We start from the raw sequence: 20,153 nt of genomic DNA on the forward strand, positions 1-20,153 counted from the left end.
TTACTATCTGTGTGCCTTACACATACCAGTCAGGGGCTTAGCTCTCAGCAGCAGATAAGGACTCTGGCTGAGCAACGGAGTATGTCAGTAGGCTCTGGAGATTGGAATTGACAGAAAGCCAGGCTCAGAAGGCAGGAACCGAGGGAGAACATCAGCAAAGACCACGTTAGCCTGGGATCTATCTACCTGATGGGCTTTGTTGCTGATACCCGCACCTCCTCCCCCTGCCCCAAAGTGTCACCTCCACTGCTCTGGCCTTGCTGTGAAGAGTTCCCATGTCCCCTGAAGCTTTGCATGACCTTGTGTAGATAGAGTCCTGCCAGGAACATCTGCCTAGATCCCAGCCCAGCTGACAGAGTGTGGAGAGGGAGCACCTGCGTGCTCTATTTGGTCTAGTGTAATGGGAGGCAGAGCAGGAAGGAAGGATTCCTCACTGTGGGAACAGTATTGGGTATTGGAGAGCCCCCCAAAATGAAAGTGTCCACTCCTGTATTGTAAAGACCCGAGTTAGTAAATATTTTTCTCTCTGTTGGAAAAATGGTTTTTACTGTCTAAAACAAGGACATATTTTCACATGATGTTTTTTCTCTCAGATGGCAGTGAAATTCCAGCTTCGACCTTAATGGAAATTTTGCTAATGAATGATTTTAAGCTTGTCATTAACAAAATAACATATGATGTACAGTGCCCCAAGAAAGGTAAGAGACACAGCTATGTAACTATCTTAACATTTCCCCTTAGTTGTGGGATTTTACAGGGAACAAGCTTAAGAACCTTCTTAATTAACCAAATGACCAAGAAGGCTTTGGAGAACCGATGTTTAAGCTTTTCTAGCAGGGGTATGAATGATCAGTAGCAGTTGCCCAGCAGGACTTTTTAGTGTCGTATACTTCTTTTACACTTTTAAGATTTCATTTACGATCTTGAATGCTTAACCTGACATTATTGGGTTAAGAAGAAGTGGGCCTGAAAATCATGACTCCAAGTGTGTATCCTGTAGCACTTAACTCTTTTTTCAAAAATAGACTTGATTTTTTTAGAGTAGTTTTAGTAGGTTCATAGTAAGATTGAGCAGATAGTATACAGTTCCCATGTACTCTCTGTCCCCTGCCCCATAGCCTCCCCCACTGTTGGGCACCAGAGTGGTACATTTGTTACGATCCGTGAACCTACGCTGGCCCTTCATTATTACTCAGTTCACTCTTGGGTTTTGATAAATGTATAATGACATATATCCACCATTGTAGTATCATGCAGAGTAATTCACTACCCAAAAGTCCTCTGTGATCTGCCTGATCCCTTCCACCCCCCAACCACTGGCAACCACTAATCTGTTTACTGTCTCCATAGTTTTGCCTTTTTCAGAATGTTATGTAGTTGGTATCATATAGTATGAGGCATTTGTAGGTTTTTGTGTAGACATAAGTTTTTGGTGCGTTTGGGTAAATGCCAAGGAGCATGATTGCTGGATTGTACGTTAAGAGTATGTTTAGTTTTGTAAGAAACTGGCAAACTGTCTTCCAAAGTGGCTGTAGCATTTTGCACGCCCATCCGCAGTGAGTGAGAGTTCCTGCTGCTCCACGTCCTTGACAGCTTTTAGCCTTGTCAGTGTTTGGGATTTTGGCCATTCTAATAGGCGTGTAATAGCTTATTTTTTTAACTTGTACTTGCTTAATGGCATATGACTTCAGATGCTTACTGCATTCTTTGGTGAGGTGTCTGTTCAAGTCTTTGGCCCATTTTTTTAAGCAGGTTGTCCATTTTTTTTTAATTGTTGATATAAGATTGTTTTGCATATTTTATTTTATTTTAAAGATTTTATTTATTTATTTATTTATTTGACAGAGAAAGAGCAGGAACACAAGCAGGGGGAGTGGGGGAGGGAGAAGTAGGCCCCACTGCAGAGCAGGAAGACTGATGAAGGGACTTGATCCCGGGACCCAGGGATCATGACCTGAGCTGAAGGCAGTCACTTAACCAACTGAGCCACCCAGGCACCCCTGTTTTGCGTATTTTAGGTAACAGTTCATATCAGATCTCTCCTTTGCAAATATTTTTTTCCCAATCTGTAGCTTGTTTTCTCATTCTCTTGGCATTGTCTTTTGTAGAGCAGAGGTTTTAATTTTAATGAAGCCCTGGTCTTGGCAGGAAAGCTTCAAGTTTCTCACCATTAAATATGATGGTAGATGTTTTTATCAAGTTGAGGAAGTTCCCCTCCATTCCTATTTTGCTGAGGGTTGTCATCATGAATAGGTATTGGATCTTGTCAAATGCTTTTCTGCATTTCTTGGTATGATCACATGATTTTTCTTCTTTAGCTTGTTGTAATGGATTGCATTAATTGACTTTGGAAAGTTGAACCAACCTTCCATATCTCTAATAAATCCCACTTGGTTGTGGTGCGTAATTGTTTTTATACATTGTTGGATTCAGTTTGCTAATATTTTGTTGAGGATTTTTGCATCCTTGTTCATGGGAGATATTGGTCTTTAATTTTCTTTTTCTATAATGTCTTTTGTCTGATTTTTGCGTTAGGGTAATGCCTCATAGAATGAGTTAGGAATTATTCCCTCTGCATCTGTCTTCTGGAAGGGACTGTAGAGAACTGGTATAATTTCTTATATGTTGAGTAGAATTCACCATGAACCCATTGGGGCCTAGTGCTTTCCATTTTGGAAGGTTATTAATTATTGATTCAATTTTTTAAATAGATAAGGCCTATTCATATTGTCTATTTTTTCTTGTGTGTGTTCTGCCAGTGTGTCTTTTTAAAGAATTGATCCATTTAATGTGGGTTATTAAATTTGTAAGCATGGAGTTATTCATCACATCCTTTATTATCCTTTTAATGTTCATGGGATTTATAATGATGTTAGTATGTATAAACTGATATTAATCATTTGTCTTCTCTTTTTTTTCTTGTCCTGGCTAGGGGTTTATCAATTTTATTGATCTCTTCAAAGAACTAGCTTTTGGTTTCATTGATTTTCTTTATTGACTTTCTGTTCTCAGTTTCACTGATTTTTTTGTTTGTTTGTTTTAAGATTTTATTCTTAAGTAATCTCTACACCCGACATGGGGCTCGAACACAACCCCAAGATCAAGAGTTGCATGCTCTTCCGACTGAGCCAGCTAGGCACACTTCAATTTCATTGGTTTCTGCTCTTTTATTTCTTTTCTTCTGCTTATGTTGAATTTAATTTGCTCCTCTTTTTCTAGTTTCCTACAGTGGAAACTTATTGATTTTAGATGTTTCTTCTTTTCTAATGTATGCATTCAGTGCTATAAATTTTCCTCTGAGCACTGCTTTGTTTCATCCTACAGGTTTTGATAAGTTGTGTTTTCATTTTCATGTAGTTTAGAATATTGTATAACTTTTCTTGATTGCTTATTTGACCCATATGTTATTTAGAAGTGTGTTGTTTAATTGCCAAATATTTTGCGATTTTCCAGCCCTCTTTTTGATTTCTACTTAAATTCCACTGTGGTCTGAGGGCATCATTGTATGATTTATATTTTGCATTTGTTTGAATGTGGCCCCAAGTGATGTTTATCTTGGTGAATGTTCCATGTAAGCTTGAGAAGAATGTGTATTATCGGTTGTTGGATGAAATAGTCTATTGAGGGGGGCACCTGGGTGGCTCAGTTGGTTAAGTGACTGCCTTCGGCTCAGGTCGTGATCCTGGAGTCCCAGGATCGAGTCCCGCATCGGGCTCCCTGCTCGGCAGGGAGTCTGCTTCTCCCTCTGACCCTCCTCCCTCTCATGCTCTCTGTCTCTCATTCTCTCTCTCTCAAATAAATAAATAAAAAATCTTCAAAAAAAAAAAAAAGAAATAGTCTATTGAGGTTAATTCTGTCTAGATGATTGATGGTACTGTTGAGTTTAGCTATGTCCTTAATGATTTTTTTGCTGGCTAGGTCTCTCCATATCTGATAGAGAGGTATTGAAGTCTCCAGCTATTACTGGATTTATTTCTTCCTCCTTGCAGTTCTGTCAGTTTTGCCTCTCATGTTTTGACACTTTGTTGTTAGTTACATACACATTAAGAGTTACTGTGTTTTCTTGGAGAATTGACTCCTTTATGTAATTATGTAATGCCCTTCTTTATCCATGATAACTTTCCTTACTCTGAAGTCTGCTGTATCTGAAATTAATATAATTATTCCAGCTTTCTTTTTCATTTAGATATATATAAACTATAATATTAGTTTCAGATATACAACATAATTTAATATTTGTATATATTGCAAAATGATCACCACAGTAAGTCTAGTTAGTATCCATCCATATATAGTTATAATTTTTTTTCCAGCTTGTTTTTGATTAGTGTTAGCATGGTATATCTTCCTCCCTCCCTTTCCTTTTCATCTATGTATGTCTATATATTTAAAGAGGATTTCTTAAATGAAGGGGGGGAAATCGGAGGGGGAGACAAACCATGAGAGACTATGGACTCTGAGAAACAAACTGAGGGTTCTAGAGGGGAGAAGGTGGAGGGACAGGTTAGCCTGGTGATGGGTATTAAAGAGGGCATGTACTGAATTGAGCACTGGGTGTAATATGCAAACAATGAATCATGGAGCACTACATCAAAAACTAATGATGTAATATATGGTGACTAACATAACAATTAAAAAAATAAAAAATAAAGAGGATTTTTTGTAGACAACCTGTAGTTGGGCCTTGTTTTTTAATCCAGTCTAATCTGTCTTTTAATTGGTGTTTTTAGACCATTGATATCTTAAAGTGATTGTTGCTATAGTCTGATTAGTATCTATGATATTTGTTACTTCTATTTCTTGCCCCTTTGTTTCTAATTTTGTCTCCTAGTCTTTGAAGGCGTTTTGTGTTTTTTTTTTTTTTTAAAGATTTTAGTTATTAGAGAGAGAGTGCATGCACATGAGCAGGGGGAGGGGCAGAGGGAGAGGGAAAAGCAGACTCCCTGCTCAGCAGGGAGCCCAACATGGGGCTCAATCCCAAGACCCCAAGATCACAACCTGGACTACCCAGGCGCCCCTGCCTTTTGTGGTTTTAATGGAGCATTTTATGATTCCATTTTCTATTGTATCATATCAGTGATACTTTTAAATTTTACTTTTTTTAGTGATTGCCCTAGATTTTGCCATATACATTTACAATTAACCCAAATTCACTTTTTTTTTTTAAAGTTCTTTTTCTTTTTTTTTTTTTTTCCTAAGTAGGCTCCATGCTGGGCGTGGCTTGAACTCAGTTTGGGGCTTGAACTCAGAACCCTGAGATCAAGACCCGAGCCAATATAACCAACTGAGCCACGTAGACACCCCTAAAGATTTTAAGTAATCTCTACACCCACTGTGGGCCTCGAACTTACAACCCCGAGACCAAGAATTGCATGCATTACCAACTGAGCCAGCCAGGCACCTCCAAATCCACTTTTAAATAACACCAGACTATTTCACAGGCATTGCAAGTACCTTGAAATAACCATGTATTTCTTTTCCTTTTTTTTTTAAGATTTTATTTATTTATTTGACAGAGACAGACACAGTGAGAGAGGGAACACAAGCAGGGGGAGTGGAAGAGGGAGAAGCAGGCTTCCCGCGGAGCAGGGAGCCGGATGCATGGCTCGATCCCAGGACCCTGGGACCATGACCTGAGCCAAAGGCAGATGCTCAACGACTGAGCCACCCAGGCACCCAAAATAACCATGTATTTCTAATTCTTTCTTCCCATCCCTTATCATTCATTTCACTCATATATAAGCTATAAGCACTGAATACAATTTTTGCTGCTATTATTTTGAACAGACTGTTGTTACATCAATTAATAAGTGAAAGGAAAAATACATTTTAATTTTGTCTTCCCTTATTCCTTCTTTAACGTAGAATTCCTTTATTTATGTAGATCTAGGTTTCTGACCTTGCATCATTGTCCTCCCTTCACTTTTTTTTTTTAAAGATTTATTTTATTTATTTGAGAGAGCAAGAATGAGAGAGAGTACATGAGAGGGGGGAGGGTCAGAAGGAGAAGCAGGCTCCTCGCTGAGCAGGGAGCCCGATGTGGGACTTGACCCCGGGACTCCAGGATCATGACCTGAGCCGAAGGCAGTCGCTCAACCAACTGAGCCACCCAGGCGCCCTCCTCCCTTCACTTTTAACACTTCTCACAAGGCAGGGCTACTGGCAGCAAGTTCTCCAACTTTTGTTTTGAGAAAGTCTTCATTTCTCCACTTTTGAAGGATACTTTGGTGGGATACAGAATTCTAGGTTTGTGGCCTTTTTTTTTTTTTTTCCACGTTGACATAAAATGAACGCACCTTCTATAATTTCTAAAAGGAAGAGAATTTTATCGGGGTCCAGGTTAGGACAGCTGCCAGGATACGCAGTCTTCAAAAAGCAGAGGGTGCTCTGTCAAAGGAACGGTTGGTGCAGGTTATTTACATTTTTTTTTTTAAAGATTTTATTTATTTATTTGACAGAGACAGAGACAGCGGTAGAGGGAACACAAGCAGGGGGAGTGGGAGAGGGAGAAGCAGGCTTCCCGCTGAGCAGGGAGCCCGATGTGGGGCTCGATCCCCGGACCCTGGGATCATGACCTGAGCTGAAGGCAGCCGCTTAACGACTGAGCCACCCAGGTGCCCAGGTTGTTTACATTTTTTGCATAAAAAGTTACAAGTCGTTAGACAAAGGACATTTCAGAAAGTTGCCGACCTTAAGTTTCTAGTATATTCAGAGCTGTTGGACTTTAATCCTATGGGAACCAGGGAAGTTTCTTCCTTTTAATTTTGTTCAGAATGGTCTTTTGGGGTGGTTTTCCTTTTTTTTTTTTTTTTTTTAAGACTTTATTTATTTGACAGCGAGTGAGCACAAGCAGGGGGAGCGGGAGGGAGAGGGAGAAGCAGGCTTCCCTCGAGCAGGGAGCCCGATGCGGGGCTTGATCCCAGGACCCCGGGATCATGACCTGAGCCCTAGGTAGATGCTTAACTGACTGAGCCACCCAGGTGCCCCTGGGGTTGTTTTCTTTAACAAAGCAGATGTACAGCATGTGTGAGGGGAGAAGTAGACCCTGCTTTGAGGTTTTGCCAAGTCATTTTGACCTTGGTAAATGGTAAAGTATAGGGCCCAAGACAGGAAGTTGAAAATTTATTTTATCGCTCTCAAGGCTGAGTTTTCCCTCTGTCTCCTCCTTGCTGGTGTCGTTTTCTGGAGGGGTCAGGTGTAATTTTCATCTGTGCTCTTTGGTAGGTGAGGCATTCTTTCTTCTGGTTTCTTTCAAGGTTTTTTCTTTATCTTTGACTTTCTGCAGTTTGAATATGATATGCCTTCTTGCTTTTTCCCTTGCTGCATAATTTTTTGTTCAAAGTTGGGCATGATGTGTTAGATAGTAGAAACTGAAGCAAGTAGGTGTTTAATGTGAGGTTTTATGTGTATCCAGCTAAGAGGCTGTTTGCTGTAGCTGCAGGTATTAGAGACTTGAGTTTCTTCTAGTGTCTCTGTTTTTGTCTTGCCTGTTGTCTCTGAGTTTCCCTAGAAATTCTTTCTTGGAGTCTGCGTCTTGCACAGAACTGCGGCCCTGTTGATGTGGTGGTAAGGTCTTGGGGGTGGGGGAGAAGCATTTTATAAACCTACGATTGAATCTCGGGTGTTGTATTGGGCCAGAATTCCTGGGCTGCAACTTTCAGAAGAGTTTCTTAGCCTTTTTATTTTTCCTTCCCCTATGTGAGAGAGGAAGACTAGAGGGGGCTGGAGTGTGCTCACTGCCCTTCTTCCAAGCCAGAGAAGGCTCTGGTAAAGTAGTTTCCTTGCTGTGGAGAAAGTTATGCTCAGGGCTGATGCAGAATGGTTACTTTTCCCCTCTCCCTGCTCCAAGCACCAGGTTATGTGATCTCTGACCTTCACTGTGAGAACCTGTGGGGTTCCTGGAGGTAAAACTCATGAATGTGTTTTATTTCTCAAACTGGTCCACACTGAGCCTCCAGCAAATCCCCAGTTAAGTGTAAGTGTTCCTGCCAGTATTGGCTCCAGAAGCTTCTGTTCCCAGTAAGCTGTGACTGTAGAACGCAGCAAGAAGGAATTAGTAAGTTTGTGCCTTAATAAATAGATCGATAAATAAGGGCAGGCTCTTGTTTATAGTTAGGATGCTAAGTGCTGACTGGTAAATGTGGGAGGGCTGCTGGAATCGAAAAGTCATATTGCAGCCAGATTCTCCCAATTCTGCATCAGCCAAGAAGTCTCAGAAGGTGCCAATGAGAAGGGAATAGGGGAGGGGAGGGGATTTAGATTAAAAAAGAATAAAGGCTAACACAGAGAAATGGGAGTAAGTCCCAAGGAGCTTAAGGGGGCTCCCACTGATGATAGCGGGCCCAGTTGAACACCATAGCTCCCATATCTTGTGACTTGCCCCCATTTTTATTTCAAGCTTTTTCTTACTTTCTGGTATAACTAGGTGATCCAGTCTGATCTTGTACCCCAGCATTGGTGTCAGCCATTTCTCTGAAGATCCCTTGAAGAAGAAAATATATTTTTAAATTTTAATTGTGTGTTTGAAAGTTTTATGGAATTTTCAAACACAAACAAGTATAGAGAAATTAAAATGAATCCGTCCTTTCAACAACTGTGAACTTTCTTCTACTGTTAATTTTTCTTAAAAATCAGGGCAGTATTTAAGAGAGAAGGATGGTAGAAGTTGAGAAATACAGAAGTGGAAACCCCTGTTAAGATAGAAAGTTCATGTTCAGTGAGTCCCCAATACTCTGGAAGGTCTTCTGCTTCCTTTCTCTGGGTTGATATTTGAGGAAACAAGTGGAAATAAATGTTTTTTTAAGGCATCTCATTGTTCTACTTGACCTTACTGTCCTGCAAGCCCCAACATGTCACATAAGCCTTAGGTCCACGTGGACTAAATTGCAACCTCCCTCCTGCCAGCTCCCTGGGAGGAGAGCCCTCTCCCTGCCTGGAGGGGTGGTTTGCTGGGATCGTGTTGCCCGGGTGCGCCCACGCCTCCCTGTCCTCGGGCTTACCAGGTGTCTTGCTGAGCACCAAGTCCCACTGGCTCAGGTTCACAGTGTGAATTCAACTAATGGGCACAGGAGCGATGGTTGGAAGGAAGATGACAGAGGAATTATACTGGATTAATAGAAAATGCAGTTTGTAAAAAATTCGGAATTAAAAGATGTATTTAAACTCCGTTTCTTTTCTAAAGCATTGGCAAATTTGGATTTGAAAATTCAGGCTATGAAAATGAAATTCACATTGAGGACACCTATAAAAGGAATAAACAGCTTCTGGTTTTTGTTAGGTGATACCACAGACAAATGTTTGTTTATGTATTTAGAGAAATGTTTAAATTGGTAACACAACATATGAATTTTGCAGTGCCATTTCTGAAAGACCATAGCTTGTCACTGAACTCAGATAAACATTTTGTGTCACTTAACAAAGACTCTCTCTTTGACCAAACTTGAGCCAGGTGCCTCTGAGCCCTCTTCTTGACTAGACCTCAGCCTTGACCTATAAAAAGATTGCGGATTCTCAGGGCGCCTGGGTGGCTCAGTCGTTAAGCGTCTGCCTTCGGCTCAGATCATGATCCCGGGGTCCTGGGGTCGAGCCCGCATGGGGCTCCCTGCTCCGCGGGAAGCCTGCTTCTCCCTCTCCCACTCCCCCTGCTTGTGTTCCCTCTCTCGCTGTGTGTCTTTCTGTCAAATAAATAAATAAAATCTTAAAAAAAATTGCAGATTCTCCACACAAATGATTTTGTTCACCTCCTGCCCCTAAGAGACTTGAACAAACACCAGCAGAGCTTCTGCCAGCTCAAGGGCCTATCCCTAGGATTAGACTACAGCCCTCCTAAAATGCTTGCCTGGGGAAGTGCAGCACTGTCAGGAGAACTGTTTGTCCAGGGAAAGCCTGGTGATAAGCAGATAGGTCTGTGAACCCCCTCTTCTAGCAGTTACTTTGGAAAGCTTGCAGTTATAAATCCTTTCTCTGTGCCTTTGAAGTGTATTGCTTCTACCACCCAGAACTGCTGTCTCAAGGACCTGAGGACCGCAGACGTCGAGGGAGGGAATTCTTGCTCTCACCCCCAGCGGGGCGGCTGCCTTGCTCTGACTTGCATAGTGCCCTCTGTCTGTTTCTCTTCCGCCCAAGTACTCATTTACAACACAAATGGCCTAGTCTGGTTAACCAACAGCCTTCACACCCAGTTTTTGTAGATTTCCCCTTCTAAGGCCCCTGTTCCCCTCCGTCCCTGAAAACGCCCAGCCACCTCTGCACAAATAGAAGTTGAGCTCAGTTCACACTGGATCCTCTTCCTCACCGCAGTGGTTACTGATTAAAGCCTATCCTTATCACTTTAGTGTCTGGCTCTGTTTGTCCTGGATATGCTCCACTGCTTGGGACAGAATCCTGCCCCATCTGTACCTTTCTTCTATATGTAGACCTTTAATTTTATTTTTTTATTTTTTAGGCCTTTTAAATAGCAGTACATTTTTCATCAAAACCAAAGGTCTCTCTGACTGTTCTACAAATCTCAGAAGCCTAGAAGGGAACTTCGACTTCTCACTTGTTCATTGCAGCTGTAGCTTAGAATGTAGAAAGGATTAAAGTCCACACTCAAGTCTTGAAGGCAGTGGGTGGAAATGGAAGGGAAATAACTTGAGGCCTGCTGGCATGCACTGGAGGCACTGGAGCCTCACTGGCCTCCTGACTCCAGGGCCCTAAGCCTCCTGCGGCTGTAGGTGTGCGCTGCGGGGGGGTGGGGGGGGCAGGTCTGTCCCGCCCTGCCTTGCCCCCCACCTCCTGTTCTCTTACAGTACTGAGCAACAGTTCCTCAGAAAAGAAGTATTATAGCCCAGTTTTTGTGGGAGTTTATAGATCCACAGAGACAAAAGGATTAAGAGAAATCCATAAGCAAAAGAACTTTGTTAAAAACTTAGAAACTGACTTCCTTTCTTATCAGTGTGAACCTCCTTTCAGATCTACATCTTGTTGAGAAGAACTTACACTTTAATTGCTTTTCAAATGTATATTATGCTTTCGTTTACACGTGTGTACACCAGCTTCCGTCCCCCATGCGTCCTAAAGTAATTTTTGGATAGATGGCTGGGGTCTGGGGGTGGGGGAGAATCTTAGGTTGAAGTCAAGTATAAAAATGACCATAAGGAGAACACCTGTGATGAGCACTGGGTGTTGTATGTAAGTGACAAATCACTAAATTCTATTCCTGAAACCAGTATTACACTATATGTTAAGTAACTAGAATTTAAATAAAAACTTGAAGCAACAACAACAAAATGCACCCACAAACTGAAGTGTTAACAAACTAAGGTGAGTCATGCACCTGGATTCTGGTAGATGGAAACCTTTTCCTGTATGAAGATTTTTAAAGAAACAGTGAAGTCCTAGGACAAAAGAAAAAAGACAAAAAAACAAAGAATTTAAAGCCTACTGTTTAGTAATTTATCATTCCAGACTGTGTTGCTGTGGGAGGGACGGATCACCCGAGACAGGAAGAAAGGCCAATCCCAGATGCCTCCCTAGGACTTAGAGTGCCCAGGCCGCCAGCCACGGGCACGCAGGTGGGGTTCCCAGGACTCGGAGAGCCTGGAGGAAGAAGTGTGGTGACGGCCTTACGTGTCCTTTGTGTCTTTTGTCAGAGGAACTGAGTATGGAGCAGGCTACGGAGATGGACAATTTGAAATCCTTGGTTCACAGACTGTTCACAGCTTTGCACTTAGAGGAGTTTCAGAAAAAGAGAGAGCACCACTTGCTGGAGAGGATTGACCACCTGAAGGGACAGCTGCAGCCCCTCGAACAGGTTAGGAAGCGTCGCCGTCGAGGCTGTCTGAAAGTAATACTGTCGGCTGAGCGCTTGCTAAGTGAATGTTTCTGTGGGTGCTCTACCTAGGCTCGTTTTCTCCTTCAGCCCTCACGATGAGCCTGCGCGTTTGGTACCCTTACCTCTGTCATCCTTCAGGTAGGGAAGCGGAGACAAGCAAAGGTGCGTGGCTAGCGCCGGGCGGCCGGCCCGAGCTGCCGTCTTGAACTGGTGCGGTGCCGCCCCCCGCCGCCGCTGGCCGCAGCGTCTCGCTGACTGGCGAGCAGACGGGCGGGGGCGCACCGGCGGTGGGATTCCCGGTCCCCTTTTTGGAGAATAGGCCCATGGCCCCAGCTCTGCTTCCCAGATGGCCAGCTGGGAAGTTGGCCATGGCTTCCTAGCACCCGAAGTTGATCACTGATGGAGGAAAAAAATAGTAACTTTTTGGGGGAGGCAGGGTCGGAGTTCTATTTATTTATTTATTTACTTAAAGATTTTACTTATTTGACAGAAAGAGAGACAGCGAGAGAGGGAACACAAGCAGGGGGAGTGGGAGAGGGAGAAGCAGACTCCCCACAGAGCAGGGAGCCCGATGAGGAACTCGATCCCAGGACTCTGGGATCATGACCTGAGCGGAAGGCAGACGCTTAACTGACTGAGCCACCCAGGCGCCCCATGTTTGTTTTAATTTAAGGGGAAAAAATGGCATCTTCTAAACCTCTGAACCCATTTGTGACTTTTAAAAACGAATGGGTGTCTTCTACGTATCTTTGTATCTGAATAGGAAGTTTCTGGAAATAAACTTTTAATAGTATCCTCTGAGGATACTTAGGAGATGGTAGAGTGAGGGACTTTTATTTTTTTATTTTTTTTAATTTTTTTAAAAGATTTTATTTATTTATTTGAGAGAGAGAGAATGAGAGAGAGCACATGAGAGGGGGGAGGGTCAGAGGGAGAAGCAGACTCCCTGCCGAGCAGGGAGCCCGATGCGGGACTCGATGCGGGACTCGATCCAGGGACTCCAGGATCATGACCTGAGCCGAAGGCAGTCACTTAACCAACTGAGCCACCCAGGCGCCCGAGCGAGGGACTTTTAAATTTTATTTGTTGGATTGTGTATCCACATTTTTTTTTTCTTTTTTTGCTTTTTAAAAAATTGGTGATATACCGACTCGCTTTAAGACTTGAAAATCTGGAAAGGTGCCGATGGAAACTTTTCCTCCTTCTACCATATCCTCACACCCATGGATCACGTTAGATTTTCTTCATCTGTGTACACACAAGTACAAATAGATTATTTTGTTCCCCTCTTCCAAAAAGGGCATACACCATTACGTACTATTTTTCCCTTTTTTCACCAACCACGTGTCCTGGAAAGATCTCCACGTTGGTACGTGGTGTCCTCACTGCTGCTGCGTAAGAGCTTGGTAGAGACATGCACAAGTGTCAGTCTTTTACTCTGGAGAATCTGCAATGAACCGCGTGTGAGCAAGAATACCTATGGGGCGCATTCCTAGAAGTACAGTTGCTGGGGCAAAGAAAATAGGCACGTAATTTTAGGTTTCAGAGGACAGCCTCTTGAGTTTTTCATTGTATAGCTTTCTATACTATTTAATTTATTTCCCCCACAAGCAGGTATTACCTTTATAATTTCTATGACTCATTTAATGAACTGATTTGGAAATTAGTGATCACTCGGGAATGTGTCTGTTTCATAACTTGTCCCTAAATCAGACCTCGTTAAAATAATGCAGATAGGTGTTATTTTACTTTTGTTCTTTCTTTTCTTTCCCCATGAATTGGTAGCCTGTAAGCTGAACCAGGCTGTTTTTGCCCCTCAGATAAAAGCTGGCATCGAAACTCGCTCAGAAGCCAAAATCAGCGGACTTCTGTGGACCGGGTTAGCACTGCTATCTGTTCAGGGCGGGGCACTGGCCTGGCTCACTTGGTGGGTGTACTCCTGGGATATTATGGAACCAGTGACATACTTCATCACATTTACAAATTCCATGGTCTTTTTTGCATACTTTATCGTCACTCGACAGGTAAGTAGTTTGTTAGGAAAATGGGAAGTTGGAACATGTTTTGCAAATAATTCCTTATCCAACTGAAGTAATGAGCAATAAAGCCTTTTTTATTTACTGAATTGCTCTCTGGATTTTGATAAGCTGATAAATTTAGCTATTGTTTTTCACGAAGATATAGATTTATATACAGCACAGAAAAACTAAAACCTCTATAGGGAAATAAATAGTACAGCTCATAAATTTCTCCATGGAGATAAACACATCAAATTTTGTTCTGGGTCTTTATAAATAAAATTGAATATGTATTGCAAAAGCACTCAGTAACTTTAGCTTCATTGCATGATTATTGTGCCAAAACAGTTTTCTTTTGCTCCTTTCTATCAAGAATACGCGTGATTTCTCTTCCCAGCTTGCTTGCTTTTGAAAGCAGCAGCTGGTCTCACGCAAGATGAAATGTTTTCCTTGTTTTGCCTTCTGCTTGCTCTGCTGGCCACTGCAAATATTTTACTCATCTGCCTGCTTTTGCTTTAGTGTTGCTAGGCAAGTGTCTTTCTTGCAGGGACATTATGTTCATTTAAAACATGTTCTTTTTTTTTTTTCCTTTTAGGATTATACTTACTCAGCTGTTAAGAGTAGGCAGTTTCTTCACTTCTTCCATAAGAAATCAAAGAAACAGCATTTTGATGTGGTGCAGTACAACAAGTTAAAAGAAGATCTTGCTAAGGTACTGTATTGAAAGTACGACACCTTATAACTGCCCATTTGGGATCATCTGGGAGCCAGAACATAGCATCGGGGAAATCCCCAAGTTAAATCGTGGTCCTTGATAGACTTCTGTGGACTGTGCTTTGCTCAGTGAAACAGTTGACATGTGTGATGCTAATTTCATATTATACAGTTTTGTTTTTCATTCCCGTATTCTACATGGGGATATCTTTTGTATGGGGGAAAATGTCTTAAATGACTTTGAGATAGTAAAATAATAGTTTTCAGTAGCAGTCATTTCTTTTTTTTTTTTAAGATTTTATTTATTTATTTGAGAGACTGAATGAGAGAGCGAAAGAGCACATGAGAGGGGGGAGGGTTAGAGGGAGAAGCAGACTCCTTGCTGAGCAGGGAGCCTGATCCGGGACTCGATCCCGGGACTCCAGGATCATGACCTGAGCCGAAGGCAGTCGCTTAACCAACTGAGCCACCCAGGCACCCAGTAGCAGTCATTTCTTTTCACTCTCTGAGTATGTGTTTTTAAAGAAAACAGTCCAATATCAGCTCAACTTTTTTTTTTTTAAGAGCAGGGGCAGGGCAGAGGGAGAGAATCTTAAGCAGGCTCCATGTCCAGCACAGAACTTGATGCAGGGCTTGATCTCACAACCCTAAGATCATGACCTGAGCAGAAATCAAGAGTTGGAAGCTCAACTGACTGAGAACATGAAAGGGGCACCTGGGTGGCTCAGTCATTAAGCGTCTGCCTTCGGCTCAGGTCATGATCCCAGGGTCCTGGGATCGAGCCCGCATCGGGCTCCCTGCTCAGCGGGAAGCCTGCTTCTCCCTCTCCCACTCCCCCTGCTTGTGTTCCCTCTCTAGCTATCTCTCTCTCTCTGTGTCAAATAAATAAATAAAATCTTAAAAACAAAAAAGAACGTAAAAGAAAGTAAACTTTTAGGAAGGTGACCACCGATAACACATTTTAAGCTTTTTAAAGGTATTCATAAGTTTCTTCTCCTTAAAAATGAAAGAATCATTGCATGGTATTCCTCCTTTCATCTTTTCCATCTTTCCGGTGAGAAAACAGAGGTGCTTAGTTACTTGCCCAGGTAGTACACTGTTTCAAGGTGGGGAAACGAGGCTATGAACCCAACAGCCTGACTCCGGAGCCTCCGCTCTGAAGGCCTTCCACACAATCTGTGTCTGAGGCGGCTTTTACTCTGGCCTCCCAGTGGACTCATTAGCTTTGTTCAGATGGTAGCTTCTCAACACATTAACTCGATTTTTAATTTTTCTTAGTAATTTTAAAAGAAAAACGTTTTGGTAAAAATCTCTTCTGTTGCTGAATGCATGCTCCTTTAATAGCCAATATTCATAATATCTTTTGTTGCCTGTATCTTCTAAACTACCCATCCCTCAAATTAAAAAAAATAAGCTATTACTAGAATTAAATTTGTAATCCAAGAATTAGAGATGATAAAACCTTTAACAGTTTTTAAATTTTTTCTATAAAATCACTACTTAGGGAAAATATAATGATTTTATTTTTAATTAGTGGGTACTCTTACCTTTGAATGATCTAATCCAAGAAGGCTAAGGGATGGATGTTCTTCCAACTAGTTCATAGCCCTGGGCATTGAAGATTTAAAGTAGCACCTGTAGGGGCACCTGGGTGGCTCAGTCGGTTGAGCATCTGCCTTCGGCTCAGGTCATGATCCCAGGATCCTGGGATCGAGCCCCGCATCGGGCTCCTTGCTCACTTGGGAGCCTGCTTCTCCCCCTCCCCCTCCCTCTCCCTGCCGCTCCCCCTACTTGTGCTCTCTCTCTGGCTCTCTATCACATAAATAAATAACATCTTTAAAAAGAAAATAGCACCTGTGAAGTATTTTTTTTAAGGTAATAACATTGAGGAAGAAGGGAGACTGATAGGTCATGGCATATTTTTCTTTTCAAATAAGAACTAGAAAAACCATTATAAAGGGGACAGCGAACACAGCAAGAACTTGAAGGATATATTAGAAGCCTTAAACTCTTCTTTTCAAAAAGGATCCCTATTCATTGAAATACTGTAGACATTTGCCATTAGTAGTTTAAATATGTTTATTAACCTAAGGATACATTAAATTTATAGAATTCCTCTCGTGCAGTAATGCTGTTTCTCATTCTCTCTGATCATGTACTTTTTTCTTTTTCCCATTGACAGGCCACGGAATCCCTGAAACAGGTGCGCCACTCTCTCTGTTATGCAAAGAGAGGAACTCAGTGAAAAGAATTAATCTTACATTTTTTGAATGTCATTGAATTTTTCCAGTATGTGTTGATTCTGCACCTTAGAAACTGGAACTTTTCGAGTCCCATAGTTCCTTTGAATTTGATCGTTTCAGTCTCTTTTGTTAATTAAAAGAAAAATGCTTGCAAAAACACAGGTATTCTTTGAAGTTCTCACTTGAGATTTTTGGTTTGTGGATTCACACGACTTGTCCGGGATTAATGCCAGGAGGAGCTTGGACGCGTGCATCCAAGTCAGAGCAGCTGTGGTTTGGCACTTGAGCTAAGAGTCCTCGTCCGCTGACGTTGTGTTCATTCCCCCGCAGAGGGGGGGTGGTCAGTGCGCGTGGCATTCACTCTCATGCTTAGGCTTCCCTTACAGTTGTCTTGTCATTAATTTATTTTGAAATACATGACAGAAGACCTTTATCATTAAACATAGCTAAAATTATGATAAAATGTCATTTGAAATGTTTCATCTTAACTAATGCTCACTGAGATAGATACTGTTTATATGATGTCAAGTACTGATATATTATTTGTAATCCTATAATGCTATGAGAGTAGCTATTTTTAATCCCAGTTTAATAATAAGGAAATGGAGGCATGGAGGGGCTAGTTGGCCCAAGTGCACAGAGCCGGATTTCAGCACCTGCTCTTAGTAGATGATAAATCTTTGTGCATTTACAACTAATGGTATTTAGTCCATTGTCCAGGATTTCATGGCCTGTGGGCCAGAAAGGGTAATGGTGGTCCCCTGATATTAGAGATTTGCTATTTAAAAAAACCACCCCAAAGCCCCCAGTGTTTTCAGAGTTTATCTTTCCGTCGAATCAGATTCAAACTTCCTTCACCTTACCTGGAATAGCACACAGTGACCACTTGCTGTTTGCGTCAGTGTCTCTGCAACATGGAGATTTTGAATTACTTCCATTTTGGTGTCTTATTACTAAGCTAAGAATATGCACTAGTATGTTTTTATAATGAATATCACCAGATTAAGCGTTATGCCGAGTCCTTAGGACATGTTCTGCCTTTGAACTCTATTCCCAGGGAGAGACAAGACCATCAGTACAATCAAAGTTAAGAGAACTGCTTGGGAAGGGTGGGCCTTGCCTTTTGGGTGGAATTTGGAAAGAGGGGCAAGCACTGCAGGCAGGGATCTAACATGGGAGGGTTGGGGGTCCTGAACTGGGTCTTGGCTCTGTATTGGTGGAGTATTTCTCCAGAGGATATACAATGAAAAGGAGCAGATTTCTTGAAACAAGGTTGGACTGGGAGGATGGAGTCAGATAATGGAATCGGGATTCTGGATTTAATACGGAAAACAGCAGAGTAGATCCAGCGTGGGATAGAAAGTGTGTGGGCTTTAGGGTCAGGCAGGTTCTGCCACTTAACCAGCTGGAGATATTAAGGCAACGAACCTGACCTCTCCTCATTGAAATAAGTATAAAATACCATTGGCCTTATTGAGAGTGAAGTGAGATAAAATACTTTGAACATGCCTAATCTAAGCTGCTCTATAAATGTCACACCTGAATAGAAGTTCCAGGAGAACAGCGATTGTTGTTTGCTTTGCTCACTGATGGACCCATCCCAAGTGCCAGGAATAATGCCTGGCTCATGCTAGGTACCCAGGAAGACAGGTGAAAGGCCTGGGCATTTTCAGGTATGGCGCTGGGCAGAGTCTAGACTGGCAGAGTAGAAAGGATGGCTTCTGAATCCTTGCAAGTAGTCTGCGGGCAACCTGGGAAGATGGGGTAGACTAGAGCAGACACTGGCAAACTCATGTCTGTACGCCTGCTTTTGTCAGTGCAGCGTTCCTGGAAGTCGGCTGTGTGCGTTTACGTGTTGCCCTCGGCTCTTTCTGCCCCTCAAGCCGCAGTGCTGACCCGTTAACAGCAGAGACAGTGTAGCCGCAAAGCCTCATGTGTTTACTCGCTGGCTTTTTACAGAAAAATTTGGATGACCCCTGAATATGAATATGAAAGATAATTAGCAAACAATACTGTGTTTTTAGGGCTTCAGAAAGTTCGTCATTCTTAGAAAAGAATTCTTAGAAAAGATAGCTTCCTTTGATTTGTATCTTCCTACTGGAAGGAAAACAGAGTTTAGTTCTTCAGATAAGGGACTGTGTGTAAGTCACCTTGTACTTTATGACTGGTGGACCTCATTTCTGAGTCCCGAGGGGACAACTCAGTGATAAGAGGCAGGACACTCCAGCCTTTTTAATATTTAAACTGTAGTTTCTCTAAAGGGGACATATGTCCCATTTATGTTTATGTTAAAACTTGCTGGATCAGTTAACTCGGAATATAAACAAAGTGTGCTCTTTCTACTCAGTTCCAAGTTGTAAGTCCAAACAGATTGGAACCAAAATTAAAGGAATCCAAACATTACATGTTAAATTTTATTACAAAAATACTGTCTTATTTAGAGACAAGTGTTAAAATTCGGTTGTGTCCCGATTACTTCCATAGCTCAGATTTGATGGCATTTTGGTACCCAGATAATGTCACCGCAGTGGGTGGGTTTGGTACCCACTGATCTCCCTGCATCTGAATAAGAGGATATTACTCGGATGAACCCGTCAACTGATCACATTCAAGGAAAAAAGTGGTTTTGTTTTGCTTTTAGAGCTTTTTAATAACATTGGCTACTCTCTCTTAGAAGCAGAATTGTGTCATCGTTGCCTAGAGGGCCAGGCCAGTGTGCATGAGGTGAGCTGAGGAGCAGTTCTGTAGTCACTAGCTCTGGAAGGTGGAGCCACAGTGGCGGCCGCGTGGTGGGCCCTGTCAGGACCACACACGGGTACACACGTCCCGCTCACCGAGCATCTAGTTGGCCTGCTCTTCGAGCCACAGCTGAAAGGGGATATGCAAATGACTGCCTTTTTTTTTTTTTTTTTTTAAGATTTTATTTATTTGAGAGAACATGAGGGGGAGCATGAGGGGGGAGGGAACAGCAGACTTCCTGCTGACCAGGGAGCCCCACCAGGGGCCTCCATGCAGGGGCTCGATCCCAGGACCCTGGGATTATGACCTGAACCGAAGGCAGACGCTTAACAAATGAGCCACCCAGGAGCCCCAATGAAGTGTTTTCCATGATAAATCTAGCTGCCCTCTGTCACCACACAATACATAGTATTACGTATTATTAACTATATTCCCTGTGCTGTACATTTTGTTTCCAAACAAAATGTCTTATTTATTTCGTAACTGGAGGTTTGTACCTTTTAATCCCCTTCCGCTATTTTGCCCATCCCCCCACCCCTCCTGTCGGGCAACCAGCAGATGTTCTCTGGATCTGTGAGCTCAGTTTTTTGTTTTTGATTTCACATATAAATGAGATCATACAGT

The 20,153-nt window shown here is 42.3% G+C and overlaps 1 protein-coding gene across 1 annotated transcript in view; it reads left to right on the plus strand.

The window, feature by feature from the left end:
• The window catches only part of MCUB (mitochondrial calcium uniporter dominant negative subunit beta), a 34,770-nt gene extending 17,821 nt beyond the window's left edge, over positions 1–16,949 (plus strand). Inside the window, 6 exon segments of the mRNA XM_035030264.1 lie at positions 594–698; positions 11,634–11,794; positions 13,636–13,839; positions 14,429–14,545; positions 16,730–16,767; positions 16,769–16,949. Of these exon segments, the coding sequence (XP_034886155.1) occupies positions 594–698; positions 11,634–11,794; positions 13,636–13,839; positions 14,429–14,545; positions 16,730–16,767; positions 16,769–16,802 (659 nt within the window). The 3' untranslated portion in view covers positions 16,803–16,949.
• Positions 16,950–20,153: the final 3,204 nt, after the last annotated feature.

This window comes from Mirounga leonina, unplaced genomic scaffold (assembly GCF_011800145.1).
Source record: "Mirounga leonina isolate KUSES-001 unplaced genomic scaffold, KU_Mleo_1.0 Mir_357, whole genome shotgun sequence".
Taxonomy (NCBI): Eukaryota; Metazoa; Chordata; class Mammalia; order Carnivora; family Phocidae; genus Mirounga; species Mirounga leonina.